The sequence below is a fragment of the Hylobates moloch genome, unplaced genomic scaffold (genome assembly GCF_009828535.3).
Source record: "Hylobates moloch isolate HMO894 unplaced genomic scaffold, HMol_V3 SCAFFOLD_15, whole genome shotgun sequence".
NCBI classification, from domain to species: domain Eukaryota; kingdom Metazoa; phylum Chordata; class Mammalia; order Primates; family Hylobatidae; genus Hylobates; species Hylobates moloch.
The window spans coordinates 3,347,352-3,361,944 of NW_026652290.1; the positions used below are offsets into that span (position 1 = coordinate 3,347,352).

At 52.2% G+C, this 14,593-nt stretch overlaps 3 protein-coding genes across 9 annotated transcripts in view; 2 read left to right on the forward strand and 1 right to left on the reverse strand.

Annotated features, from left to right (window-relative positions):
• On the forward strand, positions 1-5,250 carry MIF4GD (MIF4G domain containing). 5 transcript variants are annotated; one of them, XM_032177579.2, is made up of 6 exons: positions 1-289; positions 989-1,120; positions 3,286-3,395; positions 3,577-3,732; positions 3,848-3,940; positions 4,515-5,250. In XM_032177579.2, the coding sequence occupies exons 1-6, from the start codon at positions 229-231 to the stop codon at positions 4,740-4,742; spliced, it is 780 nt and encodes a 259-aa protein (XP_032033470.1). In that variant the 5' UTR covers positions 1-228; the 3' UTR covers positions 4,743-5,250. The 5 variants fall into 5 exon arrangements, with proteins under 5 accessions (XP_032033470.1, XP_032033472.1, XP_032033474.1 ...); XM_032177581.2 differs by having other exon boundaries at positions 1-89; XM_058428157.1 differs by having other exon boundaries at positions 103-335; positions 4,515-4,979.
• On the reverse strand, positions 5,101-9,749 carry MRPS7 (mitochondrial ribosomal protein S7). Its single transcript, XM_032177584.2, has 5 exons — positions 9,534-9,749; positions 8,806-8,997; positions 8,627-8,690; positions 7,984-8,151; positions 5,101-5,775 (listed from the first exon to the last, which is right to left on the reverse strand). Exons 1-5 carry the CDS (start codon positions 9,614-9,616, stop codon positions 5,554-5,556), a joined length of 729 nt encoding a protein of 242 aa, XP_032033475.1. The 5' UTR covers positions 9,617-9,749; the 3' UTR covers positions 5,101-5,553.
• GGA3 (golgi associated, gamma adaptin ear containing, ARF binding protein 3) overlaps positions 9,040-14,593 on the forward strand; it is a 22,120-nt gene continuing 16,566 nt past the window's right edge. For 2 of the 3 annotated variants that reach the window (XM_032177578.2, XM_058428155.1), the window contains exon 1: positions 9,866-9,974. In XM_032177578.2, the coding sequence (XP_032033469.1) occupies positions 9,935-9,974 (40 nt within the window). In that variant the 5' untranslated portion in view covers positions 9,866-9,934. Of the gene's footprint in view, positions 9,215-9,865; positions 9,975-14,593 lie in introns of those variants that run through there. The other variant, XM_058428156.1, reaches the window with a different exon arrangement.

Below are 14,593 nucleotides of genomic sequence, written 5' to 3' on the forward strand. Positions count from 1 at the left end.
ACGGCGGCCCCCGCAGCGCCGGACGCTGGTTGCGCGCTCCCAGGCGCCGAGCGGCCCGGGCACGCGCGCGCGCGCCACCGGCCCGGCAGGTGGGTCCCGGCGCCCACGCCGCCTCTCCCGCCCGCCGTTCCTGGGCCGTGGGCTCAGCAGCCCGCCCTGTGCCTCCGGGAGGGGAGTTCCGGGCGCGGGGGTAGCGGCCGAGGGCTGGAGACCTTAAAGGCGCCTCCTATGGCCAGAGGGGAGCCTCCGGCGGGAGCCACCTCTCGGGGGCGCATCATCCTGCCCCCCCGTAAGAGGAAGGCTCCAGAATGGAGCTCAGGAATTAGGATTCTCGAGTGCGTAGGGCCGGGTTACTGCCACTCGGGAGCCGATCCGACCAGCCTGTCCCGGGGAGAAGCTGGCACGGGTCTGGGGAGTTCAGGCTGCTCCCGGCAGGGGCGGCGGACTGGGCGCCTGCATCCCCACCCACGCAGGCCGGCCCCATCCGGGGGATGCAGCGGCGGGTGTTGAGACCGAAGGACTCGGCGAAAGCCAGAAAGAGAGGGTTGGGGAGAGGGGCTCGGAACCCTGCTGGGGACAGAGTCGCACCGCTTGGAGTTCCCAGCCTGGCCCTCACCCGGCATCTTCCTGGGCCAGCAACGTCAGGCCGGTTTATTTAAGCAACTGTAACGTCCGCCCGCACACACCCTGCCCCAGTCCACTCCTGCCTCCTGCTGGGACTGGAGGGTGGGCGCTTTCCTGCTTCAGCTTCTCGCTCTTGTGTAATCCCACAAGCGAGTGGTTTCTAAACTGAGCAGCAGGTGCCTGGCTGATGCCCAGTCCCCGCCAGAAGCCAGAGCCTGGTGGGCCCTCAGCCAACCACCGCACGCCACGGACCGCCCAGGAGCCCCTGTCCCGAGCGCCGACAGCCCCGTCCAGGGCCTGCAGGACGGAACCCGCCCTGCGCTCCACACCTGAGGCCGCTCCCTTCGCCTCTTCTCCTCCCCAGGTGCTGTCCTTATTCCCAGCCCAGTCAAGAGCTACCCGGGCTGGCTAGTCATGGGGGAGCCCAGTAGAGAGGAGTATAAAATCCAGTCCTTTGATGCAGAGACCCAGCAGCTGCTGAAGACAGCACTCAAAGGTGAGCACGGGACCCCCTCCTGAGCTGGGGACAGGAACCACAGAGAAGGGCCCCTGTGGGCAGCACCAGAGGCTGAGCCTGGTGAATGCCTCCACCCCTCCTCCCCTCATTCTCTGACGATAGGAGTCGGCAACGTAATTCATGAACTGGAAGACAAGCTACATTGAGGCCATTATTTTGGAATATGAATCACAGTCACTTCTCAGACTGTAAAGACTTTTTTAAAAGTTTAACCATAGGGCTAGGCGCAGTGGCTCATGCCTGTAGTTCCAGCACTTTGGAAAGCCAAGGTAGGCAGATTGCTTGAGTCCAAGAGTTCAAGACCAGTCCGGGAAACATGGTGTAAACCCCATCTCTACAAAAAAAAAAAAAAAAATAGTCGGGCATAGCGGCACGCACCTGTGGTCCCAGCTACTTAAGATGCTGAGGTAGGAGGATTGATTGAGCCTGGGAGGGTGAGGGTGCCATGAGCCATGATCCTGCCACTGCACTCCAGCCTGGCTAACAGAACGAGACCCTGTCTCAAAAAAAAAAAAAAAAAGTTTAACCATAAAAAAAGAACACGGCTCCTGCCCTTGAAGCGCTTACATTTGAATCGCTCGTTTCTGTGCTGCCATAGCCCCGTCTCTTGAATGCACAGCTGCCTGCTTTGAGACGGAAGATGGAGAATATTCCGTTTGCCAGAGAAGCTATAGTAATTGCCCTCGCCTGATGCCTTCCCACTGTAACACGCAGGACAGAAGTTTGTCTTCAACTAATAATTAGCAACACCCATCATGTGTCAAGCCGAGCCTGTTGGGAGGCCCTGTGTGGCCCTCTCTTGTCGGGGGTTTGCATGTGTGTAGTATAAGAACACTTTTTCTTGTGAAATTGCTGTTGGAGGCATGTCCTGGTCGGTATTACTTCCTCAACCTAGTGCCAGGAAAAGATGTGTTTCCTGAGAAACTACATTCTTACTTTGATTGGTCCCTACTAGCCACATAACCCTCCCCATTTTCTCTGACTGGGCAACCAGAAGACAGACAGCTACAGCTGTTTGTTTGTATGGTTACTGTCCTCTGTATGGATTCTTTTCTCTTTTTTTTTGAGACAGTTTCGCTCTTCTTGCCCAAGCTGGAGTGCAATGGCACGATCTTGGCTCACTGCAACCTCCGCCTCCCAAGTAGCTGGGGTTACAGGCGCCCACCACCATGCCCAGCTAATTTTTTGTATTTTTGTAGAGACGGGGTTTCATCATGTTGGCCAGACTGGTCTTGACCTCCTGACCTCAGGTGATCCACCCACCTTGGCCTCTCAAAGTGCTAGGATTACAGGCGTGAGCCACCACACCGGGCCCTCTGTATGATTTATTTTATTTTTCCTTGCTTTTTTTTTTTTTTTTTTTTTTTTTTTGAGACGGAGTCTCGCTCTGTCACCCAGGCTGGAGTGCAGTGGCACGATCTCAGCTCACTGCAAGCTCCGCCTCCCGGGTTCACGCCATTCTCCTGCCTCAGCCTCTCCGAGTAGCTGGGACTACAGGCGCCCGCCACCACGCCCGGCTAATTTTTTTGTATTTTTAGTAGAGACGGGGTTTCACCGTGGTCTCGATCTCCTGACCTCGTGATCCGCCCGCCTCGGCCTCCCAAAGTGCTGGGATTACAAGCGTGAGCCACTGCGCCCGGCCTTTTTTTTTTTTTTTTTTTTTTTTGAGATGGAGTCTTGCTTTGTCGTCCAGGCTGGAGTGCAATAGCATGATCTCGGCTCACTGCAACCTCTGCCTCCCGCGACCAAGCGATTCTCCTGCCCTAGCCTCCCAATAGCTTGGATGACATGAGATGATGCATAAGCCACCACACCCGGCTAATTTTTGTATTTTTAGTAGAGATGGGGTTTCACCATGTTAGCCAGGCTGGTCTCAAACTCCTGACCCCAGGTGATCCACCCACCTCAGTCTCCCAAAGTGTTGGGATTACAGGCATGAGCCACCGCACCCGGCCATGGTTTCTTATAAGTACCATGCGCTAACCGATTGCACCACTGGAGCCACGGTCCTCTGTATGATTTTTGATCTCTTTCACTTCAAGCATATGAGTGCTCTACTGTAAATCTCTCAAATTCTTAGAAGCAGGTGGAGGCAAATGTGATAAAGCAGCAGCTCTAGACTCCCCTCCTATCTCTACCCCTAGATCCGGGTGCTGTGGACTTAGACAAAGTGGCCAATGTGATCGTGGACCATTCTCTGCAGGACTGTGTGTTCAGCAAGGAAGCAGGACGCATGTGCTACGCCATCATTCAGGTTAGGGGTTGGGAGAGTAAAGGAAGCTGCTTTGAGGAAGGTGCTTCAGGAGTGGGCAGGAGGCCTGGCCTGCAGGACAGAGATGCACAGGGTCTAGCTCAAAGACAGAGAGAGGCATAGGATGGGTGGGGTTGCAGGGGCACCGCCCCCCACCCTTCACCTTCCTCTCCCTGGCTCACAGGCAGAGAGTAAACAAGCAGGCCAGAGTGTCTTCCGGCGTGGACTCCTCAACCGGCTGCAGCAGGAGTACCAGGCTCGGGAGCAGCTGCGAGCACGCTCCCTGCAGGGCTGGGTCTGCTATGTCACCTTTATCTGCAACATCTTTGACTACCTGAGGGTGAGGCCCCGGCAGCCACCCAGGGAGGCAGACATGGCCTGTCTCCCGAGGCCCAGGTTGGACTGCTCCCCTTGGCCACTAAGCCTGGTGCTCTGACCCCTCCTCTTCCTCACAGGTGAACAACATGCCCATGATGGCCCTGGTGAACCCTGTCTATGACTGCCTCTTCCGGCTGGCCCAGCCAGACAGTTTGAGCAAGGAGGAGGAGGTGGGTGGCCCCAGCCCCGGCACAAGCACAGAAGGCTGCAGGATGGACAGTCTGGCTCAGCCGATTGTCAGCCCACTGCTCACGGAGGTCTTTGAGGACTGTGTCCCTTCTGGGGCAGGAGTGTGGGGGTGTTTAAGGCCTGTCGGAGTTATAGGGCAAGCTGCCAGGTCTGGAATTTATCCAATACAGAGAGCAGCCAAAACCTACTGGCTCAGCGGCTTCCTTCTCCGTCAGAAAGCCAACCTATGATGGCAGCTGTGTGAGCCATGGCTAGCTGTGGGTACAGACTGCCCCAAAGCCAAACCAGGGTCAGGCAGTGTGCAGGAGGCAGGAGAGTGGGATGAAGAAGTGGTTTGGAGACAGGCTTGAGTGGAGCCTGGCCAGATGAGGGACCTCAGGCAAGTCCTGGAACTCCTTTCTTTCCGTGTAAGATGTGGAAGTACCCACTGGATGGTGAGGAGGGAGCAAGGGAACGAGTGTAAAGGCAAAGCACAGCACCTGGCACTTGGGAAATGCTGTATGAGAGGCTGGCCGTGCCCCAGTTCACTTGTGTTACCCGCACTGTCCCCTGCAGGTGGACTGTTTGGTGCTGCAGCTGCACCGGGTTGGGGAGCAGCTGGAGAAAATGAATGGGCAGCGCATGGATGAGCTCTTTGTGCTGATCCGGGATGGCTTCCTGCTCCCAACTGGCCTCAGCTCCCTGGCCCAGCTGCTGCTGTTGGAGATCATTGAGTTCCGGGCGGCCGGCTGGAAGATGACGCCAGCTGCCCACAAGTATTACTACAGCGAAGTCTCCGACTAGGCCTCCAGATCAGGGCTGCCTCGCCAGCACTGGCCTTTCTTCTACCCACCTCTGAAGCTGGCAGTGGAGTCTCTGCCTCACTCAGACTTTTCCCTTCCAGACTTTGAGTGTCTTCCCTTCTAGACTTTCCCATCTCCTGGTGAGATGTTTCCCACTTATGCTGTGGTCCTACCCTGAGCCCCTTTCCCCACAACCCACCAGGGCCAGGCAGAGAAGGGCAACTCCCAAGAGCCACTGCACTGTGTAACCATTAGTGCAACTACTACCTTGGTGCCTCAGTTTACCCATCTGTAAAATGGGTAAGCGTAGCCATTGGTGGGGTGCTTTGGGATGTCAAGGGGCAGAGGCAGAGCACAAGTCACACCAGAAACTGCTTTTTATACATTTTGTACAAAGACAACTATGGAAACAAGCCTATTTCCTCCAGCCAGTTTCACTGAATGCTGCACCACATGCTACACCAGTTCAGCGTTGAGAATTTTCTAATAAATCTTTTCTGATACTAAAACTGCTTCCTTTTATATCCAAAGGTCCACCCCAACCTAAGGGAAGAGAAGACAGCCCTGAGTTTCCTGGAGGAAATTCCCAAGTCAATGTGCTCCCTCTTTATAAGGAAATGGAGGCAGAGAGAGCAAGTTCCAGCCTCAAAGAAGGAAGGATTAACGGATAGTGAATATGCTGCTCCATCTTTCTTATGAGGCCTGCCCACCCTTACAAAGGAACTACATCCTTAACCCACAGGTAGTTTTCAGCGTGGCAGTGGCTCACACTGTTTCTTGTGGCAGAGGGCCCTGGGCTCCTCCTGGCGACTCTACCACCAGCGGTAGTGGGCCAGGGCACGGTTGGCCTCTGCCATCTTGTGCAAGTCATGCTTCCTCTTGATCACGGGGCCCTGGTTATGGAAAGCCTCCAGCAGCTCGTGTGACAGCTTCTCTGGCATCAGTGTCCGCCGGTGCTTTCTATTCCGGCACTCAGTGATCATCCACTTCATAGCTAGGAAGCGGCGACGCCGGTCGGGTAGGGGTACAGGGACCTGGGTGAGACAGGACATAGGCAAGTTGGTCCAAGAGTCTGCCAGGGTTTGGGGCCTCCTGCCTCCCTGAATTCTAAGGAGTAGCCACATGTTCCCTCTGGACCAGCCCTGGTCAGGCCTGGGAGAAGGGCCTGTCTTTTCTTCTTTGAGCTTCCCTCACCTTCAGGTGACCCCAGTGTAGCAGACATAAGAGGCGTTCATTCAGCAAATACTCATTAAGCACTGGCCTCTCCAGGCACAGTGGCTCACACCTGTAATCCCAGCACTTTGGGAGGCTGAGGCAGGAGGATCGCTTGAGCCCAGGAGTTCAAGACCAGCCTGGTCAATACAACAAGACCCTGTCTCCATATACTAAAAAGAAAAAGAAGGCCAGGCACGGTGGCTCACACCTGTAACTCCAGCACTTTGGGAGGCCGAGGCAGGCGGATCACCTGAGGTCAGGATTTCGACACCAGCCTGGCCAACGTGGTGAAACCTCGTCTCTAGTAAAAATGCAAAAATTAGCTGGGCGTGGTGGCAGGCACCTGTAATCCCAGCTACTTGGGAGGCTGAGGTAGAAATGCTTGAACCCAGGAGACGGAGGTTGCAGTGAGCCAAGATTGCACCACTGCACTCCAGCCTGGGCAACAGAGCAAGACTTCGTCTCAAAAAAAAAAAAAAAGAAAAAGCAAAAGAAGAAAAGCACTGGCCATTTTCCCTCCTAAATGGTAGTCCTACCAAGTTGTTATACGAACCAAATAGGAAAAGCCCCCTTAGCTGGGGTGACTAATCCACCTCAGACCATAGATACCTAAAAACAAGACCCCTTTGGTCTTCAGACACAGCAAAACTCTGTCTCTACTAAAAATACAAAAAAATTAGCTGGGCATGGTGGCGGCCACCTGTAATCCCAGCTACTTGGGGCGGGCAGGGGCTGAGACAGGAGAATCTCTTGAACCCGGGAGGCAGAGGCTGCAGTGAGCTGAGACCCGAGAGCCGAGATTACGCCACTGCACTCCAGTCTGGGCAACAGGAGCGAAACTCCATCTCAAAAAAAAAAAAGTTAAAAACAATAAGACCCTATACAAACAGTTAAAGAAAACCAAAAAGCAAGACCCCGTGTCCAAAAATCATTTGTCAGGCCCTCACTATGTGTCAGTACCATGCCAGACACGAGAGTGCAGACAATAATGAAGTCCCTACCCCATGGAGTTGATATTGAAAAAGGAGAACACGAGAAAACCAGGAGAATAAAATATAATTAAATGCTATGAAAGAGATACCTAGTACTGTTCAGCAAACACTGATGAAGCATCAGTTATGGGTCAAGCACTATGCCAAACACTGGCATACAAAGACAGGATATGAATAGTCCCTCACCATGACAATTTTACAGGTTAGGACACAAAGGATGCTTGACAGAAAAAGGCAAAGGGAGGTGGGCTGCCAGATGTCATTCAGAAACTTTTTCGCTCTTCCATCTTCTGCCTATAATTTTTACGCTACAGGACTCAGACGAGTGGACCGTGACAGTCTCAACCTTTTTTTTTTTTTGAGACAGCGTCTTGCTCTGTTGCCAGGCTGGAGTGCAATGGCGTGATCTCAGCTCACCACAACCCTGCCTCCTGGGTTCAAGCGATTCTCCTGCTTCAGCCTCCCAAGTAGCTGGGATTACAAGCATGCGCCACCATGCCTGGCTAATTTTGTATTTTTAGTAGAAACAGGGTTTCTCCATGTTGATCTCGAACTCCCGACCTCAGGCAGTCCACCCGCCTCGGCCTCCCAAAGTGCTGGGATTACAGGTGTGAGCCACCGTGCCCAGCCGTTTTTTTTTTTTTTTTTCCTGAGACAAGGTTTCTCTCTCTTGCCCAGGCTGGAATGCAGGGGCGCAATCATAACTCACTGCAGCCTTGACCTCCCGGACTCAAGTGATCCTCATACCTCAGCCTCCTGAGTAGTTGGGAGCACAGGTGCACACCACCACACCTGGCTAATTTTTTTGTTTTTTTTTTTTTTTTTTGTAGAGACGGGGTCTCCCTATGTTGCCCTGCTGGTCCCTTAACTCCTGAGCTCAAGCTATCCTGCATTAGGCTCCCAAAGTGCTGAGATTACAAGTGCAATCCCACTGCACCAGCTGGAAAGCTATCAATCTTGACCCAACTCCCAAGCACCACCTATCTTGTTTCACATGTAGAGGGCCCTGCTTTCTTGCCCTGGCCATTCATTCACCTGGTAGAAATGGCCTCCCTTGAGGATGGGTACCAGCCCAATCAGAGGCTCACAGTTTTTCAGTGCTTGATGGAAGATGGTGTAGGGGTTGCGTTCGATGGTTGCCTGTTCCTCTGCAGAAGCAGCATGGTACTTCTCAAACTGCTTCCTTTTCAGAGCTTCCAGAGTCTGCAAAAGAATACGGTGGAAGAGGCTGCCCCAGGCTCCCTAAAGGGTTTACCCAGCCAAGCTAGTACCTTGCCCTTTACTCCCATCCTCCAGTTCTGCTCTGGCAATGCAGCTCCTCTTACAGCACATCCAAAACAAAGTTTTTAAGTGCCTCCCCCTTTGCTAGACTAGGACAGAAAGAGTGGACTGAGATTTGTGGCGTGGAGGGGGTGGGGGGGTGAGGTGGGGAATGGCAGTTGTTTTATTATTTTTTTTCCTTTTTTTTTTTAAATTGTGTGTTTATTTCCGAAACACCAAGGAAAAGCAATTGTTGACTCCTACAGGGCTTCATTAAAGCCCGTACACTGCAGGGAAGTTAATCTTAGTAATAGGTATATGAATCCATTTGCTCTTAAGCTACACTGAAAGTACCAACTACAAGGCTACGGGGTGGGGGGGGGCAAGAAAGATGACTGAGGAGGGAAGTGCTGTTTACCTGAGTCATGAGGGATCTGGCCAGTACTTTGTTTCCTCCTATCATCATCATGTTGGTGAATTTACTTCAAAGAGAAAAGCAACATGTTTAGCTCTCCAAGGCTGTATCACGGAATCCTCACCAGAGACCCTCCCTGGGATAGTCCCAGTCCATGTAACAAGTGTTTGTTTCCATCTAACCTGATGATTGGGTCTTCAAACACAGAACTTGTTTTCCCTGCTGGAGCAGCTTTGATGAGCTGAGTCTTCTTGAGCTCCCGATGGTACTTCTCCTCCTCAGTTAGCTCCTCCACAGGCTTGCGATAATATTCCTTGTCAATCAAGGGATCCCTGAATTCAGGACTATAGCGGCTCCACCTCACCTGAATTAGCCTGGGAGGGGGAAAAGGAGGAGACAGGCAAAAGCTGACTCCACAAGCGAGTAGGTTTGACTTAACAATAGGCATGACTGCCAACGCGCCGACGAGGGAGAGCGGCGCGGAGACCGCGAGCTAAACATGAGCCACAACAATTCAGGCCCTTGTCCCAAGAAGTAGGAGGACATCCCCCAAGCAGGCGAGTAAAGTCTCCTCCTGGTCAAGTACTAACGGTAAGAATGGGCTTGGCGCCTACACACCCATCCCAATTCACAGGCGATCCCAGCTCTGAGCTCTTTAGCTGAACCGCACTTTCGGCTCCGCGTTAAAACCCTAGATCAGCCAGACTCCTTAGGCGAGAGGTAGTCACTAAACCTTCGGATTGGCCCAGGGTCACGCAGCTAACTTAGAAGCTTGAATCCAGATACTCCGGCCCCCAGGGCAGTGCTCTCTCTAGGGCCCCACGAGGCCTGCCTGTGGCCCCCGTCCTCCCTCGCAGGTCCCTCCGTGTAGGACCAAGCGGCGCCCCCCCGCTGCCCGCCACCCTCTCACCCTGGAAGCTGCAAGACAGCCCGCCGCACGCCCAACGCCAGGCCCGACCATCCTCGGGCAACCTTCACTGCAGGGGCAGCCATCTTGGCTGGCCACGAGGACCCCACAAGGACTGCCCTCGGCGCGCCTGAGCGAGTGACGGGAAACGGGTGAAAAAGACTCTTCAGGGTCCTAAATCTGCGTTTCTCTCCACTGATCTGGACGTTAGAGTTTCCCACTCCGGGGTCCAAAGGGAAGCGCCAAAAGGAAACACTTGCCCTCCCAGTAACCGTCGCAGCCTGGCGCGGCCCTCGGTGACGGCACTCACTCCTCTCAGGACCCCATGCAGGCCCCGCCCCGTATCAGCTCGTGCAGACTCTCGCGAGTTTTGAAGCCGCGGGGCCGGCCCGGGCGGCTGCAATATGGCGGAGGCGGAAGGGGAAAGCCTGGAGTCCTGGCTGAGTGAGTAGCCGTGGCCGTGTCTGCTTGCCCTCGAGCCACTGGGCTGCCCCTCTCTTCACCCCCACGTCCCCTCCCCGGGATCCACGGCGTCGCCTCTTGGCAGCCCACGCCCGGGCTCGCCCTCGCCGCGAGCAGCCTGTGATCACGCCCCTTCCCTATCAGGGCGCCGGGGCCCCAGTCCGGCCCTCGCTTCCCTCGCTGCGGCGCGTCCTCTTGCTCTGGCGCGCGGCGGCGTGAACTCGGGGTACCGTCGGGCACCGCAGGCTCGGGGGAAGGCGACAGCCAAGATCTTCGGGCTGACATGCTTCGGCGCTTTGGGGAGATCGTGGTGGGGTCGCCGCCCGGCGGTAACTCCAGGAACCCAGCGCCCCAATCCCTAAGGGAGAAGCTTCAGATTGGGGCTGAGTCTCCGGTAGTGGTGGGTGCTGCCGACTGCGTTCAGTCGCCTGGCAGCTTCAGAATTGTGACCATGTGTTGGAGAAGTGACGGCTTCGCTCAGGCAGAATGCTTGAAGTGAGAATAATATTCCAAAGAGAGCGACGATAGAGAACAGAGAGCTCTACCTTTTTCCTGCAGTGACCACAGAAGCATGGTGAAATCGGTGTCGGGGACTCCCCCCACACACACATACATATACCCCCTTGAACATCCTAACGAGTCAGTGTTGATAGCCTATTCTGAGTAAGGCTGAGGAGCACAGTCTGAAGCTGTAGTTACAGAGGCATATTGCTGTCATTGCACTGTGAATTATAGTGCTACGAAGGAAATGTTTGTTAACCTGGTTAGCAGGTAGTACTCTGCCTGAGGGTTAAATAAGTGAACTTTCCTGTAGGCTAGACCTGGAAGCCTCCTTTAAGTGGAGAGAGAAATTGGACTGGTAATGGGATAGATGAGATACCTAGTACTGCCTTGTTCTGAGGTCTCTTATTTAGTACTGCTTTCGGGATCTTGGAGGTGATAGCTATTTCCTCAAATTGTCTGATTTTTCCTGGTAAGAAACCCCCTTCAGGAGGTTGAGCTTCAGTTTAAAGGGAAGCATATCCCAAAAGAGAGAAAAAGTAAGATCATGTTTGCAAAATCTGCAGTTGCAGGCAGGTCATAAGGCTTCTTTATATATAGAACTGTTCTCCAAGGAGCTCAAAGTACTTTACAGATAATTCATTAAATTGGTTTACCAAGTATCCTAGCAAAGCAGGTACTACTGCCATAATTTCACAAAAAGAGGACATCCTGACTCCAATCAAACCACTTGCCCAGAAATGCCTAACTTGCTATAACCACAGTGGAATTAGTTTGCTTTGAAGATACTGATATGGGTATTGAATAATTTAAATGACCTAAGCTGAGTTTAATAGGCTACATTTAGAGTTACATTTTGTTTTTGTTACTCGTTTTTGAGACAGAGTCTCGCGTGCTGTTGTCTAGGCTGGAGTGCAGGGGTGGGATCATAGCTCACTGCAGCCTTGAACCCCTGTGCTCAAATAAGTCTTGTGCCTCAGCCTCCTGAGTAACTGGGACTATAGGCACACGCCACCACGCTTGGCTAATTCTTTTGATTTTTGGTAGAGATAAGGTCTTGCTATGTTGCCCAGGCTGGTCTCAAACTCGAGTTCAAGTGATCCTCCCACCTTTCCCTTACAAAGCACTGGGATTACACACGTGAGCTACCGCACCCAGCCTAGAGTCACATTATGAAATGAGAAGGACACACTTGCTTGGGGGGAGTCACATGGTATCTGTAGAGACATAAGCTTCACAGTTGTTATGGCTTAATAATGTGAACTGTACCAGTTGAACAAACCAGCAGTTGGGGTTCAGCATCGTCTCAGTCAGGGTCCTTGTCACCCCATGTTTGCCTGAATTGTTGCAGAAGCCTCTGCTTGGCCCAGAGACTCAGATGTCTCCCATCCTCACCTCTCCTCAGTCCATTCTGCTCCCAGAAGCGCACTTGTGTTGAATCAAGTCATTCCACTGTTGCCTGTAATCTGGCCTTGGTTGTTCCAGGCCTTTATCTGTGTGGCTTCTACGTTTTTCTGCTCTGCTCAGTCTGATGTTCTTGGTTTACCAATACACGTTGCTCTCCATCCCTGGAAGCCCTGCTTGCCTTTCCTCAACTAAATGCTTGAAAACCCATCTCAAGATTCTCTTTACTCACAAACCATCTCCTGATGACTTCAGTCTTCTCTAAAGTCCCACCATGATCGATCAATCAATGTTTAATGAGTACCTGCTATGTGAGGTGTTATAGGAGTTAGGAAGTTTAAGAAGATTTTGCCTTTAGTTGGATGCAGGTGATGCTGGAGTGGATAAAGAACTCTTTTTTTTTTTTTTTTTTGAGACGGAGTTTCGCTGTGTCCCCCAGGCTGGAGTGCAGTGGCACGATCTCAGCTCACTGCAAGCTCCGCCTCCCGGGATCACGCCATTCTCCTGCCTCAGCCTCCCGAGTAGCTGGGACTACAGGTGCCCGCCACCACGCCTGGCTAATTTTTTGTATTTTTAGTAGAAACAGCGTTTCACCGTGTCAGCCAAGATGGTCTCAATCTCCTGACCTTGTGATCCGCCTGCCTCGGCCTCCCAAAGTGCTGGGATTACAGGCGTGAGCCACCGCGCCCGTCAGGATGAAGAACTCTTAAAAGATAAAGATACAAGGCAGTGCTAAAACGCAGGCATTCTCTTTAGGGAACTGGGGATAGGGGAAGAGATGATTCAGTGAGGATACTCCATTTTAGCTAGCCATTAAAGAATGGGAAAAGTTGGAAAAAAAAAAACACTAGATGGTGATGTGGAGAGAGCAAACCTGTTTGGGGCTCACAGTAACAGGTGTTTGGGAATGAGGGAAGATAAGGCTGGGAAGTTGGGACCAAATTCTACCAAGTCTCCAATTTCCAGCCCAAGAAGTTTATTTTATTTATTTGTTTATTTAAGACAAGAGTCTTGCTCTGTCACCCAGGCTGGAATGCAGTGGCACAATCTTGGCTCACTGCAACCTCCGTTGCTTGGGTTCAAGCGATTCTCCATCCTCAGCCTCCCAAGTAGCTGGGACTACTGGTACGTGCCACTACACCTAGCTAATTTTTGTATTTTTAGTAGAGATGGGGTTTTACCATGTTGGCCAGGCTGGTGTCAAACTCTTGACCTCAAGTGATCCACCTGCCTCAGCCCCCTCCAAAGTGTTGGGATTACAGGCGTGAGCTACCACGCCCGGCCCAGCTGAAGAAGTTTAAATTTCCGCAGTGATCAGGCCCTCATTCCTTCTGTACTAGATGAAATCAGTGTTTTGGTGTCTTAAGAGGCTTGATTTGATATAGGGACTTTACATAGGATTAGGATTAGGATTAGAACAGAAGTTCTAGAAGCAGGTGAGAAGGAGTGAAGGGTAGGGATAAAGGAAGGAAGGGATTTAAAAAGACATTGAGAAGGAAAGGACCATAGGACTGAGAGGAATGGATGAGGAGAGAGGGAAGAAGGAGTCAAAAAAGGTGGGGGCATAGGGGACTTTTGGAAGGTGCACCATTTATAGGAATAGTGACTTAATAGGCTACATACAGTGGCTCATTCCTGTGGTCCCAGCTACTCAGGAGGCTGAGGTGGCAGCATCGCCTGAGCCCAGGAGTTGGAGGCTACAGTGAGCCATGATCGCCTACTGCAGCCTGGGGCAATAGAGTGAGACCCCCCCCCATCTCTAAAAAAAGAACAAGCACACGCCTGTGGGTGGTCCCAGCTACTCGGGAGGTTGAGGTGGGAGGATCATTTGAGCCTGGGAGGCAGAGACTGCAGTGAGCTGTGATGGAGCCACTGCACTCCAACCTGAGTTGCAGAATGAGACCCCGTCTCAAACAACAAAAAAGAAAAAAAAAAAAAAGAAAGACGCCAGGCACTGGGACTCACACCTGTAATCCTAGCACCTTGGGAGTTAAAGGCAGGCAGATTGCTTGAGCCTAGGAGTTCAAGACCAGCCTGAGCAACATGGCAAAATTCTGTCTCTACCAAAAGTACAAAAAATTAGCTGGGCGTGATGTGAGCGTCTGTGGTCCCAGCTAGGCTGAGGTAGAAGAATCATCTGAGCCTGGGAAGTTGAGGCTGCAGTGAGCCATGATCCCACCACTGCACTCTTGCCTGAGTGACAGAGTGAGACCCTGTCTCAAAAAAAAAAAAAAAAGAAGAAAAAGAAATGGGGAAGTCAGGAAAGAGAAATGATGCTTTTTTTTTTTTTTTTTTTTGAGAGGGAGTCTCACTCTAGTCGCCCAGGCTGGAGTGCAGTGGCACAATCTCAGCTCATTGCAACCTCTGCCGCCTGGGTTAAAGCGATTCTCCTGCCTCAGCCTCCCAAGTAGCTGGGATTACAGGCGCCTGCCACTTTGCCTGGCTAATTTTTGTAGTTTTAGTAGAGACAGGGTTTCACTATCTTAGCCAGGCTGGTCTTGAACTCCTGACCTTGTGATCCACCCACCTCAGCCTCTCAAAATGCTGGGATTGTGGGTGTGAGCCACCGTGCCCAGGCCATACATTTGTTTTTACACTCATTTCTGTACCAAATTAGCCCAATTATCTACTGTCTTGTTTTTTGAACTGATTTTCTTTTTCTTTTTTTTTTTTTTTTTTTTTTTTTTTTTTTTTTT

Excerpts from the sequence above, each read along its gene's own strand:
- MIF4GD (XM_032177579.2), top strand. The coding sequence starts at position 229 with ATGGCCAGAGGGGAGCCTCCGGCGGGAGCCACCTCTCGGGGGCGCATC. Across the intron at positions 1,121-3,285 it reads GCTGAAGACAGCACTCAAAG|ATCCGGGTGCTGTGGACTTA; the intron begins GTGAGCACGGGA and ends CTCTACCCCTAG. Across the intron at positions 3,733-3,847 it reads ACATCTTTGACTACCTGAGG|GTGAACAACATGCCCATGAT; the intron begins GTGAGGCCCCGG and ends TCTTCCTCACAG.
- MRPS7 (XM_032177584.2), bottom strand. The coding sequence starts at position 9,616 with ATGGCTGCCCCTGCAGTGAAGGTTGCCCGAGGATGGTCGGGCCTGGCG. Across the intron at positions 8,998-9,533 it reads GCTGTCTTGCAGCTTCCAGG|GCTAATTCAGGTGAGGTGGA; the intron begins GTGAGAGGGTGG and ends TCCCCCTCCCAG. Across the intron at positions 8,152-8,626 it reads CCAGATCCCTCATGACTCAG|ACTCTGGAAGCTCTGAAAAG; the intron begins GTAAACAGCACT and ends ATTCTTTTGCAG.